The sequence below is a fragment of the Monodelphis domestica genome, chromosome 2, assembly GCF_027887165.1.
Source record: "Monodelphis domestica isolate mMonDom1 chromosome 2, mMonDom1.pri, whole genome shotgun sequence".
NCBI classification, from domain to species: Eukaryota; Metazoa; Chordata; class Mammalia; order Didelphimorphia; family Didelphidae; genus Monodelphis; species Monodelphis domestica.
Genome location: NC_077228.1, coordinates 418,204,023 through 418,225,813, shown reverse-complemented (window position 1 = coordinate 418,225,813; position 21,791 = coordinate 418,204,023). Strand labels below are relative to the sequence as shown.

Sequence of the window (21,791 nt, the reverse complement as noted above, 5' to 3'; positions counted from 1 at the left end):
ATAGCACACTTCTGATATATAATTTTATCTAGGTATTTAAGAGGGCTAAGTTTTCATAAACTTGAGTGATATCTCATGGTTTCCATTATTTTCCTGTTTTCTTCATTGACCAATGTGTCAGGGGATCCTTAATAACAATCCTTCCTTCTGTAATTTCTGGTGGATAACATTTAATCCTAAATTGCCATCATAAATCTCTACAACAAATTCATAGGATTCAATTTCTCTGTTGACATGTTTTTGCTTGAATTTGTTCTTATTATTAAAAAAGTAAAATTTGAAGATTCATTTCCTATGTTGAGGTCAATTATGTTTATAGGTGTAAAATCTATTACCTTACTTCACTGTAAACAGCTGCAGGTTCTGTAAATAGTGCCTCAAACTGCAAAGAACAATCTTTATTAAACATGTGCACACTTGGAAAATATTTTGGTTATGTGTTATTTTCTTGACATATGACCACACAAGTTCTCTGTAACCAATGTGTTTTTAAAATAAAAATGTACAGAATCATATACTCATAACTATTTTATGTACTTTATGTATTTTATAATACTGCTTAGGCATTTATTAAAATACATGAAGAACATGGATGCATGAAGTGAATTATAAAAAATAAATGGGCATAATTATGATTATATCTGGAATTAAGAGTTTCCCTGGGTATTTTGGTTTCCAATACAAGATAAAAGATACATTTTCCTAAATTTCAAAGGATTTACATAATTTTCAAGCAAAAAGGAGGCAATGGCTTATTGAAATTTATTAGTAGGTAATTAGTGGATACATCCGCTAAGTCTTTTAAAGTAAAAATCCCTAGAATATATGAGTTCATGCCCAAACATTTTTTTTCTTTCTAAATTTTGCTTTTACATTGGTTGGGAAGGTTTCCCATGCCTGGAATACTCTCCCTTCCATCTCTGCTTTCCTGGCTTCCCTGGCTTTCTTTAAGTCCCAGCTCAAACCTCCTATTCTACTCCAACTTCCACCCTTAACTGTCTTTTTTATCTCTGTTGATCATTACAAATTTATCTTGTAGATACCTTATTTGTACATAGTTGTTTTGTGTTTTTATTTTATTTCACATTTTGTTCCTGATTAGTCTGTGAGCTTCTTGACAGTAGGGACTCCCTTTCTTTCCTTTGTATCCTTAGGGCTTAGCATAGTGCTTGACAAATAGTAGGTACTTAATAAATGACTACTGACATATTTTTATTAAATACAAATGTACTGGATTTTTCACTGATTAATCAATCAGTGAAGAAAAAAATTATTAGGCTCTTATGATATGCCAAGCCGTTAAGTCCCAGAGGCAGAAAGAAAAAGCTAAAAACTTGGCTTCCCTCCTCTACGAATTCACACAAATAAAGCGCTCCCTCATAAAAGGGAGAGAGGGGGCAAGGGCAGAGTGTGGGCGGGGCAAGGGCATGCGCACTGTGGTGGGGGAAACACTGGTAGCCAGAGCAGTAGCCATAACTGGCGCCATAGCTTCCAGTGTCGCTTTGGTCTCACCGTTGCTGCTCCATTTCCAGGCACCAACCGAGTTCCACTATCAAGGAGGCCGTCTGGCCTCAAAGTTATGATTAGCTGAATGAGTAAGACAAAAGGACACAAGGGTTCCTATCTTTTTTTATCAGTGGCTCAGAGATTGAGTAAACTGTACTTGGAAAAGCTGCTGCCACTGGAAGAGATGTATCAGTTTGGTAGGTTCCACTCGCCTCCACTCACGGACGCAGACTTCGATAACCGGCCCATGGTGCTTCTGATGGGCCAGTACAGCACAGGGAAGACAACCTTCATCAGTCACCTCATCGAGCAGACATTCCCGTGCATGCGCATTGGACCCGAGCCCACTACTGATGCCTTCATTGTCCTCATGCATGGTGAAGTGGAGAACGTGATGCCAGGAAACGTGGCTGTGGTAGACCGACGCTTCCCCTTCCGCAATCTCACCAGATTTGGCAATGCCTTTCTCAATCGCTTCAATTTGGTCCAGATACCCAATGAGTTTCTGGACAGTATCAGCATCATTGACACCCCTGGAATTCTTGCTGGTGAGAAACAACGGCTCAGTAGAGGTTATGACTTCTCAGCAGTGCTCGAGTGGTTTGCCCAGCGGGTAGATCTTATCATCCTGCTTTTTGATGCTCATAAATTGGACATATCCGATGAACTGTCCCAGGCAATCAAATCTATCAAGAACAATGAAGATAAAATGCGAGTAGTGCTAAACAAATCTGACCAGGTGGGAACTCAGCAACTGATGCGGGTCTATGGGGCCCTCATGTGGTCCTTGGGCAAGATCATTAATACCCCCGAGGTGATGAGGGTGTATATAGGTTCCTTCTGGTCAGAGCCCTATGTGAATGATGAAAACAGCAAGCTTTTTGAAGCAGAGGCTTTGGATCTCTATAAGGACATTCAGCAGCTGCCCCATTATAGTACTGTTAGGAAAATGAATGACCTGATCAAACGAGCCAGGTTGGCCAGGGTCCATGGCTACATCATCGCCACCCTCAAGAAAGAGTTGCCCTTATTTGGGAAGGAGAACAAAAAAAGGGAATTGATCACCAACCTACAAGAGATCTTCCTTAAAGTTCAACGAGATTATCATATTTCTTCTGGAGACTTCCCAAATGTCCAGAAAATGCAAGAAATACTAGTTTCCCAAGACTTCACCAAGTTCCAGAATCTGAAACCCAAGCTCTTTGATACATTGGAAGACATGCTGTCAAAAGATATAACTCGTTTGATGTATTTGATGAGAGAAGAAGAGGCTGCTACAGTAGCTGCGATTGCTGCCACAGAAGCAGCTGCTAGTATTGTTCAGAGATCATGAATGGGTCCTTTACCGATGACCACGGTGAGGGGGTAGACATAGAAAGATAAATAGATAGATGGATAAACAGAGCAAACTACTGTATTTCTCTTCCCTAAGTCAGAAAAGGTTACATGTTCTTTCCCACTGTTTATTTCCAAAGGTCCCACAAGAGATTTTTGTGGTGATAAGAGTACTGTGAATATACACATTCTCCTTTCATGCAAATATTTTGTCTTGGTATCATGTTACTTTACTTGATATATTTTTTTCTGAATGCTCTATCATTATATAGTGATAAGTATGATTTTTCTAATAGTCTCAACTCCCTATAGAACACCTATAATATGCATTTTGAAACAATTCAAGCTTAATTTATCATTAGCTTCTTTTTCTCATGTGATGATCTCCAGTTTAAAGACTAAAAGAAAGATGATTACCTAATTTTCCATTTATTTGGGGACAGGACACCATTTATAAAACAAACAGGGAGATCACTTCAAACAAAGAAGATGTTCAGAGCTAAGTAGTATATTTCTTCAATTGATATCCAGTGACCTTTCAAGATGAAAGGATAATAGTCTACACAGAGAAGGGAGGAGAGAGCTCTGTGTGCTATTTACAGGGTTTGGAGGTCATTTGGCTACACAGAGCAAAGGATACAACGGAGGCTACAGAAAACAGTAGAGAGGCAAGCGAGGGTGTTAGTCCAGATATTCTAAATCTGAACATTCACTACTAGCCCTACTCTTTTAACAAACCCCTCTGTTCCCCAAACTAAGGATGAATTCTGTTTATTGTCTGACTAGGTCTCTAGTCATATTTCAAGCTCTATCTATCCCTCTTGAAGTGTGCAAGTAATTGGTTCAAACCAAGAGCCAAATGCCATTTCTAACTCATTCAGCATGCTGGTGATCATATGACAGTGTTGAGAGAATATGATGGGGGTCTCATAAAACAAAGTAAGATATTATTCCCAGTCAAGTCTTGTGGCTATATGCACCACTGTTTGCAAGCACAATTAAAGCCTTTGTTTCCTTTCTGATCCTGGGAGGCAGCTTGACCATCCCATTGACAAACTGGAAGGAGTTTCGCACAGTCTTTGTAAAGCATTGAAGGCCATATAGAGATGGCTCTGTTTTCAGCAAACACAAAAAAAAAGCTTTAGACAAAAATGGGGAATTTCTCCTATTTTTGAGGGGTATTAAAATCGGGGTCCTGATTTCAGACCTTGAAATTTATTCACAATGATGAAAAACATTTCATTAATTTTATTTCATCTTAAATTAGTAAAATTTTAATATTTTAGGTTTTATTAGATCTGTTCTTGTACATGAAAATATCATGACTTCTGATTGAAGTCTAAAAGGAAAGCACAATTAATGATTCACCTCTTAAACAGCCACTGGAAACTACCCTGTAATTGTGTCAAGCTTTTTGCTCTTCCTAAACTTGGAAAAAGAAGCAGCACTATGGACAGTTTATACAATTAGATCACTTTCAATAGGAGTATGGTGAAATGGTAACAACAGTCATTTTTTTTAGATCAGGAGCACTGGGTTCAGATCTTGGCTTTGAAACATTGGTGAGTTATTTAACCTCTATGGGATATTAGTTTATTTGTTTGTAATAACAGCAAGGAGAATATAGCAATTAAAAGTTTGCAAGGCACTTTACATGTATCTCATTTTATATTCACCACAATGCTGGGAGGTATTATCTTTATTTGACATATGGAGAAACTAAGTCAGGCATTACATGACTTGCCCAGGGTCACAAAGCTCATCAGTGACTGAGGCTAAATTTGAACTCAGGTTTTCCTGACTCTATGTCCAAAGCCCTCTCTCCATTGCAGCCCCTAGCAGTCCTACAATGAGGAGGATGAACTAAATGGGGTTAAAGGTCCCTTCTCCATCTAATTCTATGACTGATTTTCATGGTTTTAGAATCTGGTATTCTAAAATTTGGCAGCAAAAAAGCAGTTAGCTGAATGGTAAATCATTTTATACAAACCTCTCTGAACAACGCAAAAAGTAAATGTAAATTTTTAGATTGGGGCAAAGGAGGAAACCTGTAGTGGCTTAGAGACCATCTATTGCAATTCATTTTACCAAAAAGGAAACTTTAGGTTTGGCATACTTATATAAAGGAAAAAAGTGTAACCTGATGCTATTAGTGGTAAACCCATTGCTGTCTTTATAATGCCACATTGTTTTGAAATTATTTCCTCAAGGTCCTGGATTTTTTAAATTTAAAAATTAACACCATAATGTTGGTAATGTGAATTTATTACTGTGGCCAACATAGATTGTATTTGATTTTTAAATTAAAAACAAAAATCGAGGATTCTAGAAGAAAAGATTTTAAATCTATTATTTTAATATACTAGTGAAAAATGAGTTTTAAAAATACAGTGGTTAATAAAACTAACAAAAACAACTTTTCCCTCTATACTATTAATGTAGAGCTTATTAAGGTAGCTGGGTAGAACAGTGAATAGAACAGTAGTCCTGCAGTAAAGAAAACTTTAATTTAAATTACCCAGATATGAACAATGATGTAACCCTGGATAAGTTACTTAATATCTTTTTACCTCAGTTTCCTTATCTCTAAAATGGGAATAATAATAGCACTTACCTCCTGCTAGGGTTATTCTGAAGATCAGAACAGATGCTATTTGTAAATTATTAACACAGTACCTGGCACACAGTAGGGGTTATATAAATGTTAGCTATGATTATTTTATAACACAAGGCTCTGTAAAGATAGAAATAAAGGGGAGAGAAGGCCCTTACATTTGAGATCTAACTTAATGAAGAACCAGGCCAGACACATAAACATAGACACTTTTCTTTTAATGGCCAAAGGAGAAAAGGGTTGAATGAATTTGTATGGAAGTTTAGAAACTGAGCTGTGCTATGTCTAAAGAGAAACCAGATAAATAGAAACTAAAGAGTTCCTAGATACTGAAATGATATAGATACAAAGGTCAAGGAAGCTGGGGGAGATGTGGGAAGGCTGAGTATAAATTGTCATAAACTATCAATGAAATATTATTTTTAAGAGTGAATGAAGGAAATGAGAATCAGGCAAGAAAACTAAACTGTATTAAATGACTATACAAAGAAGTGTAAAGTTTTCACATTAGTCCTTAAAAGGACAACTTGGTAAAATCTTTTAAAATTTTCCAGGCCTTCTTTTCCAAACAACTGTTTCTTGGGATTTCTACCCTAAGTGATATATGTAGGGAAAGGCATTTTTTTTATGCTATGCTGATACTCTAAATTCTATGAACTGCCATCTCCCTCACAACCCAGCCCCAAATAGTAAGTTTTCCTGTGCTCCATATACAAGTTATATAGTGAGAAAAGTGAGTGAAACTTTTTTGTTTTTTTAATTGTCATGAACTACATTTGTTCAACATTTCAATTAGAAAAATATAGTAGCTTATGTTCTATAAACATAAGGAGAGGACAAGTCACTGGAGGTTGGCTAGTGTTGGGAAATTATTTGAATAATAATATATATGCACATAACACTTTATATCCATTATCCCTTTTAAGTTTACAATACTCTCATGAGATAAATGCAACAGGTATAATGTCCTCATTTAAAAAATGAGGAAACTAAGGCCAAGGGAGTTTAAGTGACAGAGTAATTTAGGTCTTCTAGCCCACTCTACACTACACCATGTAGCCTTTCTTAGCAACATATAAATTCGTAAGTGATGATGAAATTTATCGAGCTTTTCTTGAGAAGGACTATAATTCAGTGTTAGCATCGTTAATATGCTTTATTCTAATCTAATTTATATTAGATTTGTCATCAAGAATAAATGTTTTTTAGCACAATAGTATCTTAAACAAACATCTATTTCAGGGTTTTTCCTAAGTCAAACAAAGGGGACTATGTGATATGAGAATGTAAAGAGGAAACATATATGCACTATATTTTGTGCTTTGGTACAATCTGTTCTTTGCCACTGTGTTTTTGTGAGAGTAATAGTTCGGAAGTTTGACAATTCATGTTAACAGATTTGTGCCAACTTGAATAAATTTTTTGATAGAGAATTTCAGAAAACATTCAGATATTAGGTTAGTTAAATAATTTATTTCAGATTCCCTCATAATTATTTTTTTAAAAACATAAAAACAAACTTGTATGTATACTAAAAGGGAGACAAAAAGAGGAAAAGAAATAGAGAGAGGTAGGCAATCATATGAACTAGTACATGTTTACACGTACTAATTGGACCCCCTAAGCTCTGGGATCATACAAATTATGTCCAATTTCAATGATAAACCCTAAAATGTCTGATCATCTTTGGCTGATTATAACTTCACTTGGAATTTAATATTTTACAAATCTCTGAATAACACTTCTCTCTGGGATTTAAACAATTTGAAGAACAGGGTATCTACCTCCAGTATAAACACTCATGGTAACAATTATAAATATGGTACAGTATAATCATAGCTAGTATTTAGATAGTGATTTAAGTTTTATAAATATTTTATTCTCACAGAGGTACTATTGTTTTCCCCATTTTACAGATGAAGAAAATTAGATAGGCGGAGACTAAGGGATTCTTCCAAGATCACACAGACTGATGCTAGTTTTGAACTCAGAGCTTCCTTATCCTTGACAGACAATTCCATTACCCCATATCTTCACTATCCAAATCATGATAGTAGGACTCAAAGTATAGGCCTTATGCTTCCTCATTATATGGCTTTAGTATCTTGCTATTTCTCCAGGTTGCAGAAATAATGTGAGTGATCTTCTTTTACCTACCCTATCTCACCCTAAGGGACAGACTTCTCAGGAACTCTCCTAGGTTTCCATATAAGTTCAAATTGACAGTCTATTATTTATAATATTGCCCCATAAATATCCTTTCTCTGACTGAAAGGCTAGATTATGGCATCCGACTGCACAGGAAATTCTATTTCCTCTACACAGAATATCAAGGTTCAGGAACATTGACAGTAACTCTCCTTTTGAAATTGTTGGTACAAGTACATAGGATTGATGTGGTAGAACCTAAGGTTCAAAGGGACTCAAATCACTAAAATCAACCTCCTCATTTAAAAGCTGAAGAAACTGAGCCCTGGAGATGTTAAGGGATTTGCCCAAAGTTATACAGGCAGTAAAGTGTGGAGGCAGGATTTGCATCAGTTCTGTGACTCCACAAAGTCAGCACACCTTGTACCATAACTCAGAGCAGAATTAATAATCCATAGAGCTACATTTATACTTTATGATAACATTGAGAAGCAGCCATGATACTGTGTTTAAGAGCACTGAGACTGGAGTCCAGAAGACCTGAGTTTAAATCTGGCCCCAGACCCTGCCTTACTGTGTAACTAGGAAAGTTGTGTACCCTCTGATTGCCTGACAAAAGGATTCGCTGGATCAGGAAATAGCAAACCACCTCAGTATCTTTGACAAGAAAACTCCACGGATAGCTTTGGCCTGTGAGATCATGAAAAGTTGGACATGTCTGAATAACAAAAATAACACTTTTTAATATGTAATTGTCTAAATCATATTTCTTCCATATTGCAGCCCAGTTTTCCAGCAGTTTTTATAAAATAGTTATCCTTTATCCTAATTGATGGAATTTTGTGTTTTTCAAACACTAATATTAGATTTGTTTGCTTCTGTGTGATGTGTACTTAATATTGATCAATCTCTCTGTTTTTAAGCAGATCACCATCTTACATCTTATACCAAGATAAACTCCAAATGGATACATGATCTAGAATATAAAAGTTCACATGATTAAAAAAATAAAAGAAATATGGAACAGTTATATGGATACAAGAACAATTCATAACCAAACAAAGGAGAGGAATCCAAAAGATAAAAGAATAATTTTTGTTATATAATTTTTTTTAAAAAAGGCGTTTTTTCCCACAAATAAACCCAATAAATCTAAGATTGAAATGAAAACAATTAAAAGGGAGTGAGGGAAATTTCTGCAGCATGTATCTTTCATAAAAACATGTAAGAAACTGATTCATATGGATAAATTGTTTTAAGTATATTAATAAGAAGTTTTCAAGAGAAGAAATCTCGACTGGCTATATGAAAAATATGTTCCAAATTACTAGTAATTAGAGAAATTAAAAGTGAAACAAGTCTGAGTTTCTACATCCATCAGATTGGCAAAGATGACAAAAAAAGTGAAACTGACATATTGATGGACCTAAGAATGAGTACAAGAATTCTGGAAAGCAATTTGGGATTATACACACAAAAAATAAACACCTTTGATTCAGCTATATTATACCACTGTTAGGTCTATACCCAAAAGAAATTAAAGAAAGAAAAAGCTTTCTATTTGAAAAGCAAAACAACAATAACAAAAATACGGCATCTCTTTCTATAGAAAAAGGGAAAAAAAAGAACTGGAAAATAAAGGGGTTTCCAGCAAATGGGAAGTGGCCAAACTACTTTCTAGAAGAAAAAAAATTATAACATCAATATTATAAAATAAACAGTTTTGAATATTTTTTTAATAAATTGAAGAATGAAATGAATAGAACTAGGTGATTGGAATTGTAAAGACAAACAACTGAAAGCTGTAAGAACTCTCATTAATGACAGACTGATTCCACAGTACTGATAATAAAGCATACTATCTATTTCCTAAGAGGTAACGGATTCCAAATTATTCTTTTTGCTTGGCTATGTTTATTTTTTACAAAGGATTTGCTTTTATTTGTTTATTTCTAGTGGGGAAATGGTAGAAAGGAGAGAATATTGATTTTTGTTAAAATAATTAAAAATAAAATATTGAAATGGTTGTTGACTAAATAGTGATTTCAGAAACTTCCTTTTTCCTAGCTACTAGCCAATATATTTGGATTCAATAAATAGATAACCCTGAAATTATAATTGCTGTAAGGCCTTATAATTTTCAATGGTCCCGATGAATATGATATTCTACATTTCTATTCAATAAGTACTACATGTCCTATTGTGGAATTGGAAACTCAAAAGATTTTAGAAGAGTTGAATCATAAACCAGTTGATACAGAGCTGCAGAGAAATCCTGTAGTTCATTTCAGGAATAGAAAAGATTAGGAAACCAAGGTCTAGAGAAGTTGTAAGAGAAAAGTAGAGTCCTCAAATTCCCAGATGACAGTTTCTTTTTTCTTTGAAAGATGAAATATTGCACAGAATAATTCTTAATTGAAATTAACATATGGAAACATTTTTAAACCAATTGTTATATTTTTCACTTAAAAATGACTAGTTTGACCTTACCTCTGAGCTTTCACAAATATACATATGCCCTTTCCTCAATTTCATATCTCTACTCAAAACTTAATTCCTATATTAAAGGAAGACAAATTAACTGTATACCAAACTCTTGCATCTTCAGTCATCCCTCTATTTCCCACTTTTTCTCCATTGTATATCAGAAGGAGGATTTACCAGAGGGCTCATCTGCATTGGATTCCTGGCCCTTACTGGCTCTACTACATTATAGAAGTCATTTCACTTCCTGAGTTCCAACGTTCTCACCTTTAATATAGGACCGACATCACATCTTCCTCCAGTTTTCCTTTCTGCCCCCCCCCCCCTTCGCCCCTTTATTTATTCTTTTTTCTCCATTTTTCTGCCTTTTTAAATGTAGAAAGTTCCATATGGAAACTTCAGGCAGGACTTCAGTCCAGAATTTCCTGAGTCAAATGATTTCTCTTTTTTATCCACTATGATTTGCTTTTTTTTTTTTAATTAGTTTCTCCTCTGTTGCTAGAAAGAAACCATTTCAACAGAAAAGTGCTTTACAAATGTAAGTTAGCACCACAATATTAAATGCCTCTGGCATTTAAATACACATAAAATTTTGCTACTAAGGTGCTTATTTTTCTTTTTTTCTTTTATGTGTTTGTCTTCCATTAAATTCTTATTAAACATTGATTAAGCACCTGCTATGTGCAGAGCACGGTGCTAAGACCTGGAGATAGAAATTTGAAAAACTAAATGGCTATCCTCATGCATTTTACAATCTAATGCCAAAGACAACACTAAAGCTGAGGGTCCACAAGGGCAAGCAGGAGCTCTCTCTCTACTTAGTGTACAGTACTCTACTGAGTCAACGCAAATCTGATTCCCATGTTAAATCATTCCCTAGAGAACACGTATTTAGTCAGTGCCAATCATAAAACGAATACAAGGCAGCACTACTGTTTGGATCTCCAGATTTTTTATAAATGTCTGGTACCCCTGAATGCCTCAGATCTGTTAACTTCACAACTTCCCTCTGTACCTCCGTCCCAAAATTCACTAGCCTGGGGCTATCTCCTCATTGGTGGAGGGCAAGGTCCTGCTCTGCGTAGCCTACAAAAGGGAGACGCAGAGGCAGGAGAAAGAAAAGATTTTCATTTTCCTTCCGACCTGTGCTTTCCGCTGTCCTCAGGAAGGCGCTAGCCAATTCCGCCCCGCCCCTTACGCAGACCACGCACAGGCCACGCCTTATCTTCCACCTAGGAGGAGAGGATCCCATTTACATGGGTTTGGAGACTCTCAGAGGTTATCTTCTTGGACTAATTAAACCCAATTTAATCTTTCTTCTTCACCCAGGCTCATAACCTTTTTCTTTTCGTGTTCATGAATGGGGCCCCCACCTCACCTCGATTTCTGTGAATTGGGTACCAAACGCCACTATCTCCTAATGAACATTTCTTAAAGGCAAAGAAACCATTTCCTTCACTCAGCCATTAACATTTTGGTCCTTTTAGACAGCTAGATGGCACAGTGTAAGGAATGTAGCACATGTAATTAGGAAGATGTAAATTCAAATCCTGCCTCAGACCCTCAACACCCTACCAAACCCTACCATTTGCCTCAGTTTCTTCATCGTTAAATGATGACAATAATCACACCTACCTGCCAGAATTGTTGTGAAGATAAAGCAAATTACTTGTAAAGTGCTTAACAAACCTTAAGTTCAGTCATTTCAGACCCTCTGTAATGCCATTTAGGGTTTTCTTGACAGATACTAGAGTAATTTGCTTTTCCTTCTCTGACTCATTTTACAGATGAAAAAACTGAGTTAAACAGGATTATGTGACTCACCTTGGACAGAGCTAGCAAAATGTCTAAGACTGGGTTTGAATTCTTATCTTCCTGAATCCAGCCTGGGTACTCCACTGCACCATTTAACTGTAAAAACAAACTTTAAAATACAATTTTTTTTTAAATTTTCAATGTCCTCAGCATAAATCTGTATTACCCACTTTCTCATTATTTCAAAATTTTCAAATAGGAAGCTTAGAACCTCAACTTCCTCCTCCTCTCCTCTTGAATCACTCTCTTGATTCCTTATCTCATCTCTTACCAGTACTTTTTAGGCACTTTTTTAATCTATGGAAGACATCTATTGAGATTTTACCATCCCTTTTGGAAGGTATCTAACCACTAATGTGTAATATGTTTAAAGGAGCTGAGACTATCTTATCTATGGCAATAATAAGGAATATGGTTGAAGTACAATCCTGAAATTTTTAATAGTTAACTTAACATCTCTCCAATGTAAACTGTTGCATTTAATTAGGATGAATTGACTTACAGCATATTAGGCCCCCACTGTCCCAACAAAAACCAAGTTGTTTGAAATTCTTGGGATCAAATAATTTATCTTTCCATTCATTTCTTGATTAAATATTAGCAGACTGTGGTATAATCGAACGTAATGGACTTCTCCATTAGGGGCGGTGTAATGTCCCTGAACAACTTTCAGGGATCCAGGAGAAAAAAAACACCATTCATAAGCAAAGGATAAACTATGGGAGTGGAAACACCGAGAAAAAGCAACTGCCTGAATACAGAGGTTGAGGGGACATGACAGAGGATAGACTTTAAATGAACACTCTAATGCAAATACTATCAACAAAGCAATGGGTTCAAATCAAGAAAACATCTAATGCCCAGTGGACTTACGCGTCGGCTATGGGGGGTGGGGGGGAGGAAAAGAAAATGATCTATGTCTTTAACGAATAATGCTTGGAAATGATCAAATAAAATATATTAAAAAAAAATATTAGCAGAAATGGGACTCCAACCTGAAATGATAGATGGATGCATCACCATATAAAAGCAATCCCAGTCCATGTTTTCATGTTAACAAGAATTTTCATTTCTCTGCTGCTGAAGGAGAGAAAAACCTCCACTGAATATAATTTGGTGGCTCACTTTAATGAAATATAATGTTTTAAAGTGTCTTGTAGGGGCAGCTAGATGACTCCGTGGATAGAGAGCTAGGTCTGGAAATGGGAGTTGCTGGATTCAAATCTGACCTCAGACACTTCCTAGCTGTGTGACCCTGGGTAAGTCACTCAACCCCCATTGATTAGCCCTTATTGCTCGTCTGCCTTAAATCAATACACTGCTTCTAAGCCAGAAGGCCAGGGTTTAAAAAAAATGTATTGTATTCCCAGATGTGATTTGTAAGGTGATGACCATTGGTTTTAACCTTTAGCAAAAATCTTGAAAGATGGTTTTGATCTCTAAGACTAGTTTGCATTGCCATAGGTAATCAGATAAGTGCTGTCTCATGGCAGGAAACATAAAACAAGTGGTCTAGTGTAAGGTTACATGCAGCCTGGCAGTTACCCTCCATCCAAGTGAATACTTAATTGGACACCTATACAAAAATCCTTTTGAAAAGTGGCAGTTCCATTAAGCATTGAATCAATAAAAGCACCATGGGCCTAATTTGTTTTTATTACTACACAAAGGGAAATCAAGGAAACATTTTAAACCTGCTGGAATTCAGTGTGGAATGAAGATCTGTTCCACTCCTGTAGTTTCTTTGATTTGTGAATTATATTGCTTTAGTGATCTTCAGAGAGGTTCATTAATTTTCCTTATTCTGCTTATTTCCTTTGGAAGACTAAGAGAATTTTTAGTTCTATACTATATCATAGATTCTGTTTTCTGCTGAATAACTATTTTTTGTTTATTCTTAGTCAAGTTTATTTTTGTTGTTTTTTAAGTCATCTTACCCTTCCATAGATTTGAATGTCCAAAGATGCCCTCTAGAATCCTTTTCTTGTTCTATAAACTGGAAACACTGAAGGTTCAGGTAAGTGCTTACTATGTAACCTACAATTAATTGAATAAAACTATGATGATGATGCTCTGGAAAAGTACCTACAAGTCAAGTTCCAAGGATTCTTATTAAGCATCTACTATGAGCCAGATATGTTAGGGTTACAAAAGTGCTGAAAGGTAATTCCTGTGCACATGGAACTCCCAATCAAATGGGGAAGACAATTAGCAATTAAATGAGCAAACTATATAAGGGAAATAGGAAATAATTAACAATGAAAAGGAAATAGAAATGAGGGATTGGAAAAGCTTCCTGTAGAAGGTAGGATTTTAATTGTAATTAAAAGTAACATAGGGAAGATGGCGGCTTAGAGAAAGCTAAAGCTCAGATCTCCAGAAAACCCTTCCCGACCTATCTCAAACTATAAGCTCCTAAGGCGCCGAAATTCAAAACGATCAACAGCACAGACCCTGGGAACCCTCCTCCTAGACCTGGACCCGGTTCAAAAGGTACGGCTCCCCTCAAAAGCCAGAACCCGAGATCATTCGGACCTCAGGGGTAGGAACGCAGAGTCCAAGGCTCCCTGAAGCCGCAGCCTGGCGGGGCTCAGAGAGCAGGGTCCTCGGAACAACAACCCTCAGGGCCTTCTACCCGAGTCCCAGTGAAAGTTACTGCCTGGGGCTTCCGCTGCAGAGAGCTGGTCGAAACAACAGCAACCCTCAGGGCGGGCAAAACAGCCTCACGGGCTGGATCCTGCTATCCAAGTCTCAGTGAAAGTGCTTGCCCTAGAGCTTGGGAAAGCTGCAGCCCATCCCCCCGCAGGCCAACGAAACAGCCTCACGGCCAGCGATTCTGAAGGCTACTTCTGGAAAGCGAGCTGGGGGGAGAGTGTGGCCTCGTGGTCCAACCCTTCCATTCCAATTCCAGTGAGGCATATTCAGTTTAACCCAGGGAAAGCTCATAGACAATCTGCCCAGGACTAAAGCCTCTGAACAACAGACAGAGATAAGAAAAGCTAATCCTCCACATTCAGAGATGGCAAATTCCACAGAAGCACAGAAGCCCCAAAATACCAAGAAAAATAAGAAGAAAGGGGCGACTTTGGACACATTCTATGGAGCCAAAATACAAAATACAGAGCAGATAGAAGAAGATATACAAGAAAATGCTCCAAAATCTTCCAAAGGAAATAGAAACTCTCCACAAACCCATGAAGAATTTGAATCAGAAAGGACCAAAAAGATGGAAGCCCTCTGGGAGGAAAAGTGGGAAATAATGCAAAAGAAATTCACGCATCTACAAAACCAGTTTGACCAAACTGTAAAAGAAAACCAGGCTTTAAAGCAAGAACTAATAAAGCAAAGCCAAAACACCAAGAAATTAGAAGAGAACATAAAATATCTCACCGACAAGGTGATAGATCTGGAAAATAGAGGGAGAAGAGAAAATTTAAGAATAATTGGACTCCCAGAAAAGCCAGAAATAAACACCAAACTGGACATGGTGATACAAGATATAATCAAAGAAAATTGCCCAGAGATTCTAGAACAAGGGGGCAATACAGCCACTGACAGAGCTCACAGAACACCTTCTACACTAAACCCCCAAAAGACAACTCCCAGGAATGTAATTGCCAAATTCCAAAGCTATCAAACAAAAGAAAAAATCCTACAGGAAGCCAGAAAAAGACAATTTAGATATAAAGGAATGCCAATCAGGGTCACACAAGACCTTGCAAGTTCTACTCTGAATGATCGTAAGGCATGGAACATGATCTTCAGAAAGGCAAGAGAGCTGGGTCTCCAACCAAGAATCAGCTACCCAGCAAAACTGACTATATACTTCCAAGGGAAAGTATGGGCATTCAACAAAATAGAAGACTTCCAACTTTTTGCAAAGAAAATACCAGAGCTCTGTGGAAAGTTTGATATCAAAAATCAAAGAGCAAGGAATACCTGAAAAGGTAAATATTAAGGAAAGGGGAAAAATGTTATCTTCTTCATTTACTCAAACTCTCTTCTATAAGGACTACATTTATATCAATCCATGTATACTAACATGTGGGGAAAATGTAATATATAAATAGGGGGTAAAGAAAGACCAAATAGAATAATGGTTCTCACACAAAGATTCACATGGGAAGGGGAGGGGAAGAAAACTCCTATAAGAAGGAGAGGAAGAGGGGGGGGTACTTAAACCTCAATCTCAGGGATATCAACTCTGAGAGGGAAAAACATCCAGATCCATTGGGATCTTGAATTCTATCTTACCCAACAAGGGTAAGGAGAAGGGAAAACCAAGGGGGGGAGGGGGAGAGGGAGAACAAAAAGGGAGGGAAAGAGAGGGGGGAGGGGGAGGGAAGAAAAAGGGAGGGACTAAAAAGGGAAACATCAAGGGAGGGGACAAGGGGGACTGATTCAAAGTAAATCACTGGACTAAAAGGTAGAGCCGAAGAAGAAAAGGTTAGAATTAGGGAAGGCAATCAAAATGCCAGGGAGTCCACAAATGACAATCATAACTTTGAACGTGAATGGGATGAACTCACCCATAAAACGTAGACGAATAGCAGAATGGATTAGAATCCAAAACCCTACCATATGTTGTCTTCAAGAAACACACATGAGGCGGGTTGACACCCACAAGGTCAGAATTAAAGGATGGAGTAAGACCTTCTGGGCCTCAACTGATAGAAAGAAGGCAGGAGTGGTAATCATGATATCTGATAAAGCCAATGCAAAAATAGACCTGATCAAAAGGGATAGGGAAGGTAATTATATTCTGTTAAAAGGGACTCTAGACAACGAGGAAATATCATTAATCAACATGTATGCACCAAATAATATAGCACCCAAATTTCTAATGGAGAAACTAGGAGAATTGAAGGAAGAAATAGACAATAAAACCATACTAGTGGGAGACTTAAACCAACCATTATCAAATTTAGATAAATCAAATCAAAAAATAAATAAGAAAGAGGTAAAAGAAGTGAATGAAATCTTAGAAAAATTAGAATTAATAGACATATGGAGAAAAATAAATAGGGATAAAAAGGAATACACCTTCTTCTCAGCACCACATGGCACATTCACAAAAATTGACCATACTTTAGGTCACAGAAACATAGCACACAAATGCAAAAAAGCAGAAATAATGAATGCAGCCTTCTCAGATCACAAGGCAATAAAAATAATGATTAGTAATGGTACATGGAAAACCAAATCTAAAACCAATTGGAAATTAAACAATATGATACTCCAAAACCGCTTAGTTAAAGAAGAAATCATAGAAACAATTAATAATTTCATCAAGGAAAATGACAATGGCGAAACATCCTTTCAAACCTTTTGGGATGCAGCCAAAGCAGTAATCAGAGGCAAATTCATATCCCTGAAAGCTTATATTAACAAACAAGGGAGAGCAGAGATCAATCAATTGGAAATGCAATTGAAAAAACTCGAAAGGGATCAAATTAAAAACCCCAAGCAAAAACCAAATTAGAAATCCTAAAAATTAAGGGAGAAATTAATAAAATCGAAAGTGATAGAACTATTGATTTAATAAATAAGACAAGAAGCTGGTACTTTGAAAAAACAAACAAAATAGACAAAGTACTGGTCAATCTAATTAAAAAAAGGAAGGAAGAAAAGCAAATTCACAGCATTAAAGATGAAAAGGGGGACAGCACCTCCAATGAGGAGGAAATTAAGGCAATCATTAGAAATTACTTTGCCCAATTATATGGCAATAAATACACCAATTTAGGAGAAATGGATGAATATATACAAAAATACAAACTGCCTAGACTAACAGAAGAGGAAATAGAATTCTTAAATAATCCCATATCAGAAATTGAAATCCAACAAGTCATCAAAGAACTTCCTAAGAAAAAAATCCCCAGGGCCTGATGGATTCACCTGTGAATTCTATCAAACATTCAGAGAACAGTTAATCCCAATACTATACAAACTATTTGACATAATAAGCAAAGAGGGAGTTCTACCAAACTCCTTTTACGACACAAACATGGTACTGATTCCAAAACCAGGCAGGTCAAAAACAGAGAAAGAAAACTATAGGCCAATCTCCCTAATGAATATAGATGAAAAAATCTTAAATAGGATACTAGCAAAAAGACTCCAGCAAGTGATCAGAAGGATCATTCACCATGATCAAGTAGGATTTATACCAGGGATGCAAGGCTGGTTCAACATTAGGAAAACCATCCACATAATTGACCACATCAACAAGCAAACTAGCAAGAACCACATGATTATCTCAATAGATGCAGAAAAAGCCTTTGATAAAATACAACACCCATTCCTATTAAAAACACTAGAAAGCATAGGAATAGAAGGGTCATTCCTAAAAATAATAAACAGTATATATCTAAAACCAACAGCTAATATCATCTGCAATGGGGATAAACTAGATGCATTCCCAATAAGATCAGGAGTGAAACAAGGATGCCCATTATCACCTCTACTATTTGACATTGTACTAGAAACACTAGCAGTAGCAATTAGAGAAGATAAAGGAATTGAAGGCATCAAAATAGGCAAGGAGGAGACCAAGTTATCACTCTTTGCAGATGACATGATGGTCTACTTAAAGAATCCTAGAGATTCAACCAAAAAGCTAATTGAAATAATCAACAACTTTAGCAAAGTTGCATGATACAAAATAAACCCACATAAATCATCAGCTTTCCTATATATCTCCAACACAGCTCAGCAGCAAGAACTAGAAAGAGAAATCCCATTCAAAATCACCTTAGACAAAATAAAATACCTAGGAATCTATCTCCCAAGACAAACACAGGAACTATATGAACACAACTACAAAACACTCGCCACACAACTAAAACTAGACTTGAACAAATGGAAAAAACATTAACTGCTCATGGATAGGACGAGCCAATATAATAAAAATGACCATCCTACCCAAACTTATTTATCTATTTAGTGCCATACCCATTGAACTACCAAAATACTTCTTCACTGATTTAGAAAAAAACATAACAAAGTTCATTTGGAAGAACAAAAGATCAAGGATATCCAGGGAAATAATGAAAAAAAACACATATGATGGGGGCCTTGCAGTCCCTGACCTAAAACTATATTACAAAGCAGCAGTCATCAAAACAATTTGGTACTGGCTAAGAGACAGAAAGGAAGATCAGTGGAATAGACTGGGGGAAAGCGACCTCAGCAAGACAGTATACGATAAATCCAAAGATCCCAGCTTTTGGGACAAAAATCCACTATTCGATAAAAACTGCTGGGAAAATTGGAAGACAGTGTGGGAGAGACTAGGAATAGATCAACACCTCACACCCTACACCAAGATAAATTCAAATTGGGTGAGTGACTTAAACATAAAGAAGGAAACCATAAGTAAATTGGGTAAACACAGAATAGTATACATGTCAGACCTTTGGGAGGGGAAAGGCTTTAAAACCAAGCAAGATATAGAAAGAATCACAAAATGTAAAATAAATAATTTTGACTACATCAAACTAAAAAGCTTTTGTACAAACAAAACCAATATAACTAAAATCAGAAGGGAAACAACAAATTGGGAAAAAATCTTCATAGAAACCTCTGACAAAGGTTTAATTACTCATATTTATAATGAGCTAAATCAATTGTACAAAAAATCAAGCCATTCTCCAATTGATAAATGGGCAAGGGAAATGGATAGGCAGTTCTCAGATAAAGAAATGAAAACTATCAACAAGCACATGAAGAAGTGTTCTACATCTCTTATAATCAGAGAGATGCAAATCAAAACAACTCTGAGGTATCACCTCACACCTAGCAGATTGGCTAACATAACAGCAAAGGAAAGTAATGAATGCTGGAGGGGATGTGGCAAAATAGGGACATTAATTCATTGCTGGTAGAGTTGTGAATTGATCCAACCATTCTGGAGGGCAATTTGGAACTATGCCCAAAGGGCGACAAAAGAATATCTACCCTTTGACCCAGCCATAGCACTGCTGGGTCTGTACCCCAAAGAGATAATGGACACAAAGACTTGTACAAAAATATTCATAGCTGCACTCTTTGTGGTGGCCCAAAACTGGAAAACGAGGGGATGCCCATCAATTGGGGAATGGCTGAACAAACTCTGGTATATGTTGGTGATGGAGTACTATTGTGCTAAAAGGAATAATAAAGTGGAGAAGTTCCATGGAGACTGGAACAACCTCCAGGAAGTGATGCAGAGCGAGAGGAGCAGAACCAGGAGAACATTGTACACAGAGACTAATACACTGTGGTATAATCGAACGTAATGGACTTCTCCATTAGTGGCGGTGTAATGTCCCTGAACAACTTTCAGGGATCCAGGAGAAAAAAACACCATTCATAAGCAAAGGATAAACTATGGGAGTGGAAACACCGAGAAAAAGCAACTGCCTGAATACAGAGGTTGAGGGAACATGACAGAGGATAGACTCTAAATGAACACTCTAATGCAAATACTATCAACAAAGCAATGGGTTCAAATCAAGAAAACATCTAATGCCTAGTGGACTTACGCGTCGGCTATGGGGGGTGGGGGGGAGGAAAAGAAAATGATCTATGTCTTTAACGAATAATGCTTGGAAATGATCAAATAAAATATATTTAAAAAAAAAAGTAACATAGGGAAGAGAGTAAGTAGAGATGAAGACATGTACATTCCAGGGATGGAGGACAGACAGAGAAAATCCCTATGCCCCAAAATAGAGTATCTTATTTATGGAACCTCAAAGATAATTATCGAGGGTATAAAAATGCATGGTATTGATTAAAGTATAAGAAGATTGGAAAGACAAGAAGGGCTAGGTTATTAAGGATTTTTAATGCCAAATAGAAGATTTTATATTAAATGTTGGTATTGATAGAAAATAATTGGAATTAATTGAATAAGGGAATTATGTGACTAGATATCCATTTTAGAAAAATCACTTTGATGGTTGAATTGAGGATTGATTAGAGTGGAGAATTGAGGCAAGCAGACCTACCATCAAGCTGTTGCAGTAATCTGAGCATAAGGAAATAGCAGCATCAAATGAGAAAAGAAGTGTATTAGAAAGATATTGCTAATATGAAATCAATAGACCCAAGCAATAGGGAGATGCAATAGAATTGTCTTATGGTGAAGAGGACCCAGTTGTTGTTGAGTAACATAAATTTGTAACAGACCCAATTAGATGCATGATTTTTCCACCTTCATTTAGCAACATATGCATAAGAATGAAAATGGCAGTGGATGGAAGTGATCTAAGATTGAGACTTGATAGAGTATAATAAACTTCATGAGAAGAGTTAGTGAAGAGGAATGAAGAAGCCTCGAGTTCCAGGCTAAGATAGCCACAAAGTAGAAGGAAAGGGTGTACTCTTTTCAAAACCAATGAATATAAAGCATCTCAAAAAGACAAAAATCAAAATCAAACAAGCAAAAGGCTCTTCCACAGGGTGCAGCCTTGAAGGTAGGCAGGGGTTGGGCATTTGCACACTACAAGATGGTAAAATTACAGTTACCAAAGTTTGAGATGATTGCCCCTCCCCCACACCATCTACCATAGGAGAATCCGATTAATTATCGGGCAATCTGTAAATTCTTCTGAGCTGGCTGAGGGCACCATAGATTTATCCTTGAGGGCAGTGCAAGGCCTTGGCAGTGAGACTTGAGACCTCAGGATGAGTGGTGGAGCCCGTGTGCAGAGATAGGGCAGATCCAACAGAGACTGGAAAAATAGCCTCAGGAGAAAACTCTTTAAAACTCACTATTCTGAAAACTGCCTGCCCACTTCACTCAGACTTCTGACTGGGAAGGGAAGATAATAGAGAGGAAAAAAGAACACAGCATTGGCCACTCACAAAAAGGAACCTCAATCCACAACTACCAAAAGAAATA

The 21,791-nt window shown here is 36.8% G+C and overlaps 1 protein-coding gene across 1 annotated transcript; it reads left to right on the top strand.

The window, feature by feature from the left end:
* Nucleotides 1-1,447: 1,447 nt before the first annotated feature.
* On the top strand, nt 1,448-9,640 carry LOC100031716 (EH domain-containing protein 1-like). Its single transcript, XM_056818882.1, has 2 exons — nt 1,448-2,863; nt 8,530-9,640. Exon 1 carries the CDS (start codon nt 1,592-1,594, stop codon nt 2,837-2,839), a length of 1,248 nt encoding a protein of 415 aa, XP_056674860.1. The 5' UTR covers nt 1,448-1,591; the 3' UTR covers nt 2,840-2,863; nt 8,530-9,640.
* The last annotated feature ends 12,151 nt before the right edge of the window (nt 9,641-21,791 follow it).

What these genes read in the sequence shown, in the direction of transcription:
- LOC100031716 (XM_056818882.1), top strand. Translation starts at nt 1,592, where the DNA reads ATGAGTAAGACAAAAGGACACAAGGGTTCCTATCTTTTTTTATCAGTG.